The 12,446-nt window shown below is 41.5% G+C and overlaps 1 protein-coding gene across 1 annotated transcript in view; it reads right to left on the reverse strand.

Moving 5' to 3' along the window:
* The window catches only part of KIF26B (kinesin family member 26B), a 382,899-nt gene that overhangs the window by 67,478 nt on the left and 302,975 nt on the right, over positions 1-12,446 (reverse strand). Inside the window, exon 10 of the mRNA XM_010852942.1 lies at positions 7,347-7,506. Within this exon, the coding sequence (XP_010851244.1) occupies positions 7,347-7,506 (160 nt within the window). The remainder of the gene's footprint in view (positions 1-7,346; positions 7,507-12,446) is intronic.

Consider the following 12,446-nt stretch of genomic DNA (forward strand, 5'->3'; position numbering starts at 1 on the left):
GGCCATGGGCACGTGCAGCCCAATGCTGTGTGTCTGTCTGCCCCTCTGCAGGTCACACATCCCTCCACTTGAGCCATGTGGTTGTCTGGGAAAGGGATTGCTCTGCTGACCCCGTTTCTGCCCCTTCCTGAGTCCTGGGGTCTAAGTCTGTGGAGCGACAGGAGATTTCCTTCCACTCTGCTAGGATTCAGCAGATGGAGAATTCAATTCCCAATCATACGATTTTTTACGTAATTTTATTTATTTATTTATCTTTGACTGCATTGGGTCTTCGCTGCTGTGAAGACTTTTCTCTGGTTTCGGTTAGCGGGAGATACTCTCTAGCTGTAGCGTGCAGGCTTCTCACTGTGGTGGCTTCTCTTGTTCTGAAGCACAGGCTCTAGGGAGTGTGGGCTCAGTACTTGTGTCTTCCGGGCTCTACAGCACAGGCTCAATAGTTGTGGTGTGTGGGCTTAAGTCTCCTGAGGCATATGGGATCTTCCCGGACTAGGGATCGAGCCCGTGCCTGCTGCATTGGCAGGTCAGTTCTTTACCACTGAGCCACCAGGGAAGCCCCTAATCATACTCTTGCATCTATTCGCCAACTGGTTTGGAATACAGAGAGAAAAGGGTCTGATTAGTAGTCTCAGAAATTGAACATCAAAGAGAACCTCTTGAAAAACCAAAAGAGAAATGAAGAAGCCTCCTGATTTCTGCTCAGTCCTCAAACCGTAGGCTCATTATCTGAGAGGGACCAAGAAAACTATATACTATGGCTTTGCTGCCAAGGATCAGGATTGAGTTGGGGGCCTAACAGTCTGCTCCCAATTCAGTGAGGTTCTGTGAGGGGACAGAAAGCAGTCCTCCTGGGACAGAAAGGATGACACAGAGTTTGTGTGCTGTGTGTGTGTTAGTCACTCAGTCGCGTCTGACGCTTTGTGACCCCATGTAGCCCACCAGGCTCCTCTGTCCATGGGGATTCTCCAGGCAAGAATACTGGAGGATCTTCCTGACCCAGGGATCAAACCCGGGTCTCCTGCATCGCAGGCAGATTCTTTACCATCTGAGCTATAGGGAAGTCCCTATAGCTTTATGTGTTTATAGTTTATGTGTTAGACAGTGACAGAAAGACCACTGTTTGAACCCATGGCTTATGATCCCAACTGAGTCCCAGACAGCTTCATTTCTCCCTGAGTGACCTGTATGGTTCTGTGATAATCCTGGTAGAATTCATTTACTGGTAGGTGATGCCCCAACTCTTACGAAAATAATACGGATCTCTGAGAATTTTCAAAATTAAATGTGAAGATACTACTGGCCAGGGAAGCAAACGGAGGTAGGCAGGAAGAATGAAAGGAAGTAAGATGCTAGAATTTCATACAAAATATCCATGTACCACTGATTTTCTGAACTCACTTTCTCTGCATCCTAACAGTCATTAAAATGTATAAAACTGGATATTCTGAAGCAGCAACACTAAGAATTATCATTGCTGCAGTTGCTTGGCAACCTGAGACTTTGGTTATTTTATTTCTAAACAGGGAATGCTATAAACTGGTATCTGGCGTTTGTGAAAATAGTTTTAAATTGATGTTCTCTCTGTAAATCAGGAAGAGATAATACAGCATTAACGTACATTTAAAGGTTGCTAAATTTGCGTATGTGTGTGTCTCATACCACACGCACACAAAGATTCTTCCTCAGAGTTTCTCTCCATTATATGCTATCTTAACTAAATCTAGAGAATTAATATCCCTTTGCATTTTTCCTGGAAAATATCTATTTAATTTCCCTTTGTCAATAATATGCATTTGGGTCCCAAGGAACAAATCTTTTACCTCCTGTGTGAGTCAGGGAAACTGAGTATTGTGGCTCAGATCAGTCATGAGCTCCTTTCTCTAGCTTCCCAGACACTGTGTGGATTTCCAGTTCTGAGAAAGCAAAGACAAATCCAACATCTATCTGGCTACTGGGAGAAAATTATTTCTCAAGACAAGGCAAAGGAATGTCCACCTTCTTCAGAGATGTGACTCTTATGAAGGCCTGATGAAATCTTGGGGTACTCCCAGAGATCCTGCCTATGGGTTCCAGCATGGATGAGGTATTCACATTTTGAAAAAGTTGCCTTTATTTATAAAATGTCATTTCTCCACAATTTCTCCACATTCTCTTGAATGTGACCTTGGTTCCTGACTCCTCTGTAGGGCTTTAGGAGGAGAAACACTCCCTTTCTTTCACATCATCCAGACCCTGATGATGAGCATCCCTAACTTCTGTAGGATAATCTCGTCTAAAGTGGCCCCTGGGGCTTCCCAGATGGAGCTAGTGGTAAAGAACCCGCCTGCCGATGAGGAGACATAAGAGGTGCAGGTTCAGTCCCTGGGTCGGGAAGATCCCCTGGAGGAGGGCCTGACAACCCACTCCAGTATTCTTGCCTGGAGAATCTCCGTGGACAGAGTAGCCTGATGGGCTACAATCCTTGGAGTCACAGAGTCGGACGTGCCTGAAGCGACTCAGCACGCATGCGCACAAAGTGGCCCGCAGCGGTATTTGCTTGCCACTGAAGCTCATGACAGCAGACGGCCTTGGGCTCCACCTTTCGTCCCCAGAGAGAAGAAGGGCACCAGAGAGTCAGATGCCTGAGCCCCAGAGAGTGTCTGTGATGGATTCTCACACACAAGGATTAGGTCTTTGTCTGAACCACAGACCAAACCCATAAAAGAAGAGCACAGAGCACCAGTTCCATCATGGGGCTGTTCATGCAGAACCATGCTTCATGTTGACTTGGGAAGAGGCTCTCAGACAGATACAGCACTAGAGGGTCACAGAATGACTTTCCGTGACCTCTTGTTCTGTGGAAGCTGGGACATTATAACATCTCTGTTTAGAAATAGAGGACAGCATATTGTTGGCAAATAATCAAACAGATTATTTGACCTATTGAAGTCATTATTTCTCCAAATGGAGTCACAGTTATAAATGAAGTAAAAATGTTTCAGGCTTTAAGCATCACTGTGTGAAGGGTATGCTTCCCCTTCATCTAGAAGGTACCAAAAATTCTATTTTGAGAGAACTGGGTGGTGGTTAGAATTTCCAAGTCTTTGGAGAGACTAGTCCTACAGATCAGCTGGGACATAACAGGACTTTAGCCAAAGCCAAGTACACACTGACAGATCCTTGTGGTGGCCCTTCTGGGTACCAGTTTAGTGATGTGTGCCTGCCATGCTGGTTCCTGGCATGGGAATTCATTTTGATGCCACCATACATTTTTTCTCATCTATCCAAGGGAAAGGCTATGATGAGGAACAGCAAATGGCTGAGCAATGGAAGGAAACAGGCAAAATGCACTGTCAAAAAGCTTAGGACTATGACAGCTTCCCCGAGACAAGAGGTTCCCCAAACTTAGGGAGTTCTGTGTAGCCTGTCTGACAAGGGGGCTGGAGCCTTTGGTGGTCTCCTTCCTGTCCCCAGGTGCTTTTCTGAATGGTGTCACCACTTGGGATTGATTGATGGAACTTGGATTGCCCAGCGAGCCTGAGCTATGTCACGGCTGTGGCTGGGAAACTATTCTGTGCTTGCATTTATCACTTATAAAGGCAATATCATTTGCAAAGTCAAAAACCATTCAGGGCACACCTAGGGTGCCCATGGGAGCGCCTGGGATGGGTAATGAATCCAAACTTGCTTTCGGGCTTGCTCACATGACAGAGAGTCTGTCTGGCATGATGATGAACAGAAACGAGGACAGGGTTTATCCCTTCTGTGCACATTCCAGTTAATTTCCCAGAAGCAAACACAAGCGATGTGAGTTCCAAGCACAGAAGTGTCCAGGGTGACAAATGAAGTGCGTTTTTTTGTGTGTTTTGGAGGGAGTAGGGGGAGGGTCATGAGAGTGGAGTCTGGTTTTCCTTTTTTTTTTCCTTTACGTGAACAAGAATAAGAGGAAAACTGCAAGGGTACAAAACCTATCTCAGGAACTTACTGCAGAGACAAGGTTTGACATGGGAAAGGTGTTTAGTATGCTAACAAAATGCCGTGTGATGGGGGTTTGGAGCACGTGCTGAATTGATAAAAGAAATCTGGGCCACCCTGCTGTGCTGAAGACCTCACGCTGTGCAGAGCAAAGGCAGCTAATATATTACAGAGCTTGATGAGGCTGGGTGAGTGGATCGGTAAGGAACTGCCAAGGTCTCTGAGGCTGTAAAACGTGATGCGGTTTGATCCTGCCACCAACTGGCTGGGTGATTTGAGTAAATCTTGGCCTTATCTTCCTGCACCTTGAAAGAGGGTAGTTTGTCATTGATTAATCACTTTGCAAATGCATTCTCAGAACCAAATATTGACTATCTGCTGTGGCTGAGAATCTGAAACAATATTATAGCAACGATCTTCAAAAGCTTACACATTACGATGGGCATTAAGGACTGAGGGATGATACAACTGGCTATACAAGTGCACTGCCAGTGAAGGTTTGGGGAGGACAGAGCTGGCTGGGTGGTTAGGCCACCATGTTTTCTGACACCAAGCAGTGGGCAGCTCTGCAAAATCCCCATCAGGAGGATCCTGATGGTGGGGGACAACTCTATGCCTGTGTCTTATGTCGACACCGTATTTATATGGCAACCCACTCCAGTACTCTTGCCTGGAGGGTCCCATGGGCGGAGGAGCCTGGTGGGCTGCAGTCCATGGGGTTGCTAAGAGCCGGACACGACTGAGCGGCTTCACTTTCACTTTTCACTTTCATGCATTGGAGAAGGAAATGGCAACCCACTCCAGTGTTCTTGCCTGGAGAATCCCAGGGATGTGGGAACCTGGTGGGCTGACGTCTATGGGGTCGCACAGAGTCGGACATGACTGAAGCGACTTAGCAGCAGCAGCAGCAGCATAAGCCTACTTCAACAGAGAGTGAGACGGTTGGATGGCATCACTGACTCAGTGGATATGAGTTTGAGCAAACTACAGGCGACGGTGAAGCACAGGGAAGACTGGCGTGCTGCAGTCCACGGTGTCGCAAAGAGTCGGACACAACTTAGCGACTGAACAACAGTCTACTTCAGACATGGAGTGTCTTTAATCATCACTCCCTCAGAGCCAGAAGGGAAAGAAGGGAGCTGAAGCGGACAGATGTCTGAAGAGAACGGTGAGTGGAGTTTCCACATTTTGTCAGCCCTCGCAAGCGAGCGGGTGGCTGGTCGTTGTGGCTAACTGGTGTATGGTAGGTTTAATTTAACAAGAGACCTTGAACTATGAACAAAAACAATTTTTAATGTTGATAGTAAAACCCAACTTGAACCAAAAGGAAGTTACTTTATCTAAAGTAAAAGTAATTTCATATGCTTACTTTTATCCATCCCCCCACCATCAATTCAACAAATATTTATTGAAATCCATAAAAGCATGTTGCCCCACAGAAACAATGTGAGATATATATATATATATATATATATGAGATGTAAATATACAAGCAAAATACATAATCAGTGACCTCATAAGGTGGTATTTTGAATTTTGTCTACATCATGATCTGTCAAGTTATCATACTAATACACGTTTCCCTTTTTATGGACAGGGAAGCCAACAAGGGCTGATAACTCTTTTCTTTCTGAGATCTTCAACCTTGACAGTACCTCTCCAGACCTTTTTGTCCCTCCTCTTCTCTCTTTCCTTCCTCCCTCCCTCCCTTCCTTCCTCTCTTTCTTGTATTCACAAGTTGACTTTATTCAGCTGCAGAAATGATACTGAATGAAACTTCATAAACCTTCAAATTGAACTTTTTCTTCCTCATAGAAAAGAATCACACAAGGGCTGGAAAAGCCACTTCTGGGTGTACCCTAGAATTCCAAATTTCAAGAACTGAGACAGACCGGCTTATAATCTCTATTTAAACTCCAAAGTAGGCTAGTAACGGGCTTCCTGGCGGAGAACAAAACACAGTGTTGGCATCAACTTACGGTAGAGGCAAAGCACAACTCCAGATCTCGTACTGAATCTCAGTTTTTGTAGAAAAAACTGCCTGACTTACCTACACAACAGAAACTTTTATTTTGTCAAGTCCTACAGATTAAAAAATGATTCCATATACCGTATATTTGCGTAATCCTCATGGCAACTCTGTAAGGTACGTGTTATTTCCATTTCAATAGGTGGGTATAGGCTCAACCACATTATCATTATTGGTTATTGAATACAGTGTTACACACTTTACAAAAAACTGTCACACACATATCATTTTGAGCCTTTTATCATGGTTGTGTAAATAAGATATACAGCTATAGCCCTCAGTTCATGAGATGTGAATGTTCAGATAGCTAGTGAAAAGTGCAGCTGGACCTTGGCAGAGCCTGAAAAATGAGAGAGTTCCCCTCATCCCATCACCACATTGTCCATTGGAAAAGCTGAACTGGAGCGATGGTGGTGAGGGGTGGCTCCAGGGCTGGGTCATTCATGGCCAAAGATGATATGGCAAGTTTTTGGCTATTCCAGACATAGGAGCAGTTCTAATTTCATCTTTCTGGAGCATAACTGAAAAGAGGAAAAGGATCTTGGAAGTGAAACAAACATTTGCATGGGATAGTGGGTGGTAATTCCCCAAGCTTTTCAGTTCTCCTAAATAGGATTGCCACATAAAATACAGGGTGCCCCTATAGCTTATGCAATACTGGGGATATACTTACACTGAAAATATTTGGTTTTTATCTGAAATTAAAATTTAACTGGGCATCCCATATTTTTATTGGTTAGATATGGCAGCTCTACTCCTAAGGGAATGATAATTCAATCTTAGGACCCTTGCTCTTATCTCTATAAATGTGAGTGCATGCACGCTAAGTCATTAAAATGTGAGTGCATGCACGCTAAGTCATTTAAGCTGTGTCCAACTCTGTGATCCTATGGACCTTAGCCCCAGGCTCCTCTGTCTATGGGATTCTCCAGGCAAGAATACTGGAGTGGGTTGCCATGCCCTCCTCCAGTGGATCTTCCTGACCCAGGGATCGAACCCACATCTCCTGCAGCCCCTGCATGGCGGGCAAATTCTTTATCACTAGTGCCACTAGGGAAGCCTCAGCTATAATCTACCAATGGCAATTGTTATTAAAGCCCTCAACTGAGGTAGCTTCCTATTATTTCTGACTTGAGCAGCCTAATGTTAGGATTGGGGCCAATTTATGTATTTCCACAGCTTTTGAATTTGGCAGATCATGCATTACATAATTGCCAGCGAAGGCCAGTTTCCGGCACTGAACGGACAGTGTGGTCTGTACCTCTGCAGTACGACTCTCCCCAGATGTCACTAGACTGAGAAACCCTCACCTAGCCCTGGCACCATGTTTACTGCATCCCATGCTTTAAGTAGAAGAGTCACTTACTTGTATGGGATGTGCTTGCTGCCATTGACGAGAGCCAGGATGACATTGCCCAGGGCAGACAGTGAGAGGCACAGCCCTGAGCCTCCTTCCCGATTCTTGCTAAGAGCTTTTACACAGCTGCCAAGATCGATGAGGTGCAGGCGGCTGCGGCCTCCAGACACTGCCACAGGAGAGAAGACAAGAGAAGAAAGGACTGGTTAAGTCTGGCAAACCCTCATCTGTCCTTCATGTGGCTCTGTGGGAAATCTGAGGGGGAGAAAGAGGAAGTAAAAGGTTGAAGCTCATGATCTAGCACAAGAGCCCAACCAAATCATACAGCGGTAACAAATAGCACAGTCCTCTTAGATTCCGTCCATCACACACCACTGGCCTTCTGAAAGCTATGGACATTCCTACTATAAATAAGGGAATAATTCCTTCTGGTTGAATTAGATGAGATTTAACAGAGAAGGCAAATTTCTATTAAAATAGAAAAAGATTTGTGCCTACAGAAATTTCTGCCTTTGTGTAACAGAATTCTGAAATTGATCATATTAAAACATGAATAGCCCATAAGCGATTATCTGCTTTGGTTGAGTGTTATAGAGACCAGTGACCTAAAGCTCAGCCAGGAATCAGGTTAATAACTCAAATAATAATCAAATGGGTTAAAACCAGTAATGATGAGAAAAATCTTGAAAATAGCCAGAAGGGGAAAATTATGTTACAAGTAAAGGAACAATGATAAAATGATGTTTCTCAGAAATAATACAGGTGAGAAGACAATGGAGCAACATTCTTAAAGTACTGAAAACTTCCAACCTACAGTTATACACCCAACCAGAGTATCATTCTCAGATAAAAGGAAAATAAAGACTTTTTCAGACTTAAAAAAGCTTTAAGAATGCATCACAAAGGATATACAGAAAAGAATGAAGAGTTTTGGAAACGACAACCATGTGAATAAATTTATGTTTTTCTCTTATTTAAACCTCCTTAAAAGTTAATTGACTGCTAAAGCAAAAATAACAACAATGTAATATGTGGGTATAACACACACAAAATTAAAATGTTTGACAATAATAGCACAAAGTTTAGGAGTGGAGAAATGAAAATACTCTACTGTAAGGTTCTTATTCTAGACATGAAGTGGTATAATATCACTTAAAAGTAGACTGTGATAACTTAAAGATGTATACAATAAACCCTATAGCAATCAACTACATAACAGAGATTTAGAGCTAAAAAGCCAGCAAAGAATATTAAGTGGAGTCATATAAAATGCTCAGTAAGTTCAAAAGAAAGCAAATAAAATAAAAAGGAGAACAGGTTTCGCCGGCGGACGTAGCTCTTCTTCCGCGGCCTCTCTGCACTCATCTCCGTGACAGAAGGCGCCCGACCGGGTGACTGCCCTTACTTCTCCCGGCCCTCCTCAGTCCGGAGGAGCACCGGGCTCGGGCCCTTAAAAAAAAAAAAAAAGGAGAACAAAGAACACATGGCTTGAATAGAAACCATACAGAAAAATAATACTTTGGGCCACACCATATGAATTATCCCATTAAATGAAGCAGTCTGAATATCCTTATTAAAACTCGATATTGTTGGATTTGATAAAAAGCAAGACTCTTCTACATGCTGCTTACGGGCAGTGCACTTCAAATATAAAGAAACAATAGGTTGCAAATTTAAGTATGGAAAAGGATATACCATACAAATAGTTGCCATAAGAAAGCTGAGGTAGTTACAACAGTATCAAACAAGAGAGACTTAAGACAAAAATATTACTAGAGGGAAAGAGAGACATTTTATAATGATAAAGGATAAAATTCATCAGGAGGTCCGAACAATCAAAAATGTTTATGCTTTAATAATGGAAGTTGAAACATATGAGGTAAAATCTGTTAGAACTGCAATAATGAATAGAAAACTCCAGACTTACAGTTGGAGATTTCAAATACCCCTTTCTCAATAACTGATATAACAGAAAAGTAGACAGAAAACCAGTAAGGATATAGAAGATTTGCACAACTATCAATTCATTCTACCTGACATTTATAGAACATTCAAGCCAACATCAGCAGAATACACTTTCTTTTGAATTGCACACAAAATATTTATCAAGATAGACCATATTCTGGTACATGAAACAAGTCTAAGTAAATTTTAAAGGCTTCACATCATTCCAACTACACTCTGCCACATTAGAGATAAATTCGAAGTCAATCCAGAAAGACACCTGGAAAATCCCTAAATATTTTGAAGCTCAACAACACAGCTCCAAATAACTTAGGGTCAAAGAAGAAACCAAAATGGAAATTAGAAAGTGTTTTTAAGTGAATGAAAATGAAAAACAACATATCCAAATTAGTAAGACACCCCATTAAATGCCTATATCAGAAAACAACAGAGGTCTCCAGTCAGTTACTTCAGCTTCCACTTTAATAAACTAGAAAAAGATGAGCAAATTAAAGATTAACTCGCAGAAAGGAAATAATTAACACAAAATCAGAAATCAAGGAAATATAAAATTTAAAGAACAATAGAGAAAAATCAATACCGTCTAAAGTGGATTATTTAAGATCAATAAAATTCATATTTCTCTAGCATGACTGATTAGCAAAGGGCGAAGACACAAATTTCCCATGTCAGGAACAAAAGAGGTAGCAGCCTCACTACAGTTTCTACAAATAAAAAAAGGATAATAAAGAAACATGATGCTGGTAAGTTAGCACAACTTGGAAGAATGAACACATTTCTCGATAGATACAAAGTACCAGAGCTCCCTCAAGAAGTAATGGATAATGTGACTAACCCTACATCCATTAAAGAAATAGAATCTGTAGTTAACAACCTTTCTACAGAGAAAGCAGTGTACTTAACCACACTGGTGAATTCTACCAAACTATAAAGGAAGAAATAATATCAGTTTTCACAAATTCTTCCTGAAAATTAAATAGAGTGCGTGCATGCTAAATCACTTCAGTTGTGTCCAATACTGTGCGATCTCATGGATTGTAGCCCGCCAAGATCCTCTGTCCTTGGTTTTCTCCAGGCAAGGATACTGGAGTAGGTTATCATTTCCTCCTCCAGGGGATCTTCCTGACCCAGGGATCGAACCCATGTCTCTTACATCTCCTGCATTGGCAGGAGCGTTCTTTACCACTAGTGCCACCTGGGAAGCCCCAGATAGGAGAGACTACATCCCAATTAATTCTTTGAGACCAGGATTACCCTGATAACAAAAACAAAGATATTCCAAGGAAAAAGTTGAAGACCAATTATCCCTCATGAACAAATAGGCAAAAGTTCTAAACAAAATACTAGTTAGTCATACTAGAAAATTATAGCTAGGAACATATTAAAAGGATTTTTATACCATGAATAAATTAATTAATGACTTAATAAATGAATCAATCCAAGGAATGCAGGGTTGGTTAACAAAAAATTCATCTATCATTATAATTCACCATATTAGCAGACTAAAAGAGTCTCAGTAGATGCAGACAAAGCATTTAACAAACTCCAAAATCCATTATTGATAAAAATGGCTGGCAAAATATAAATTAAAGGTGATAATCTCAGTTTGATAAAAAGTGTCTAGGAAAAACCTGCAGATAATAGTATTCTTAATAGTAAAAGACTAAAGCTTTCCAAGATAAAAAACAAGACAAGGATGTTCACTCTTTCTATTCAACATTATATGGGAGGTTCTAGCCAGAGTAACTGGAGAAGGCAGTGGCACCCCACTCCAGTACTCTTGCCTGGAAAATCCCATGGATGGAGGAGCCTGGTAGGCTGCAGTCCATGGGGTCGCTAAGAGTTGGACACAACTGAGAGACTTCACTTTCACTTTTCACTTTCATGCATTGGAGAAGGAAATGGCAACCCACTCCAGTGTTCTTGCCTGGAGAATCCCAGGGATGGAGGAGCCTGGTGGGCTGCCATCTATGGGGTCGCACAGAGTCAGACACGACTGAAGTGACTTAGCAGCAGCAGCAGCAGCCAGAGTAACAGGCAAGAAAAAGAAAATGTATCCAGATTGGAAAGAAAGAAATTAAACTGTCTTTCTTGACAGATTACATGATTATGTAGAAAATCTAACAGATGCCACAAAAAAAGCAACTAGAACTAATAATTGAGTTTAGTAAGTTATGGAATACTAGGTTCATGGATCGAGATAATTGTATTTTTAAACTGTAGTGCCAAACAACTGGAAATTGAAATTTAAAAATAACTTTTACAGGAACTTCAAAAATATTAAATACAGATAAATCTGACAAAAGATACATGCACTGAAAATTACAAAACATACCTGAGAAAAATTAATAAAGACTTGAAAAAATGAGAGAAGTGTGATGCAGGAGAGCAAGGAAAACATCCAGGAACCACTGTCCTGACCCAAGCCTTGTCTCTGCTCATCCCATCTCAACTTTACATCTAGCACTAACAAAAAAGGTGATGAAGGTTTATAGAAAACATAAAATTTCAATTCAGGTTCTCCAGTGGCAAAAAGCTTTCCACGTTAAGGATGTTATATTTTGTTTATCTCCAACTATCTCCAGTAAAAATCCTTAATAGGACAGATATAATACATTACTTTTCTTTAATCCTATTTTGTATTATGCAGGATCAAGCCACTGGCAGCGTGCAAGGGAAACAGTTATTTTTGAAGCAAAATATCATCTGTTTTGCAATCTAATTATATAGACAGAAGAAGCTCAGATATTTCATGCGCTCTGCAGATTAAAGGGCAAAGACAGGGACCAATTTGGACTTTCAGACTCTAATAGTCCATTTGATGTAATGGAATAAAATTCGTAATGTACATGTAGTAAAATAGAACACAGAGAACAAAAGCATAGTTTAGACTGTGCTAAAGAATAATATTATAAAATACCTGTAATTATACCTGCATGACTCAAAATGAGAGTCATATTTTAAACAATGTAAAATCAACTTTGCTCTATAACCACCAGAGCTTCAGTAGTCACAGAATTCTGAACTTCACACACAGTACTGAATCCGGAATGGTACACTGTGAGTGAGCACAGGCCATCGGCTATTACCAAGAATTCCCATGGTTGGAGAGAAAGTAGTTCTAGAATCAATGAACAATAGGTG

This window comes from Bison bison, unplaced genomic scaffold (genome assembly GCF_000754665.1).
Source record: "Bison bison bison isolate TAMUID 2011002044 unplaced genomic scaffold, Bison_UMD1.0 scf7180017864317, whole genome shotgun sequence".
NCBI lineage: Eukaryota > Metazoa > Chordata > Mammalia > Artiodactyla > Bovidae > Bison > Bison bison.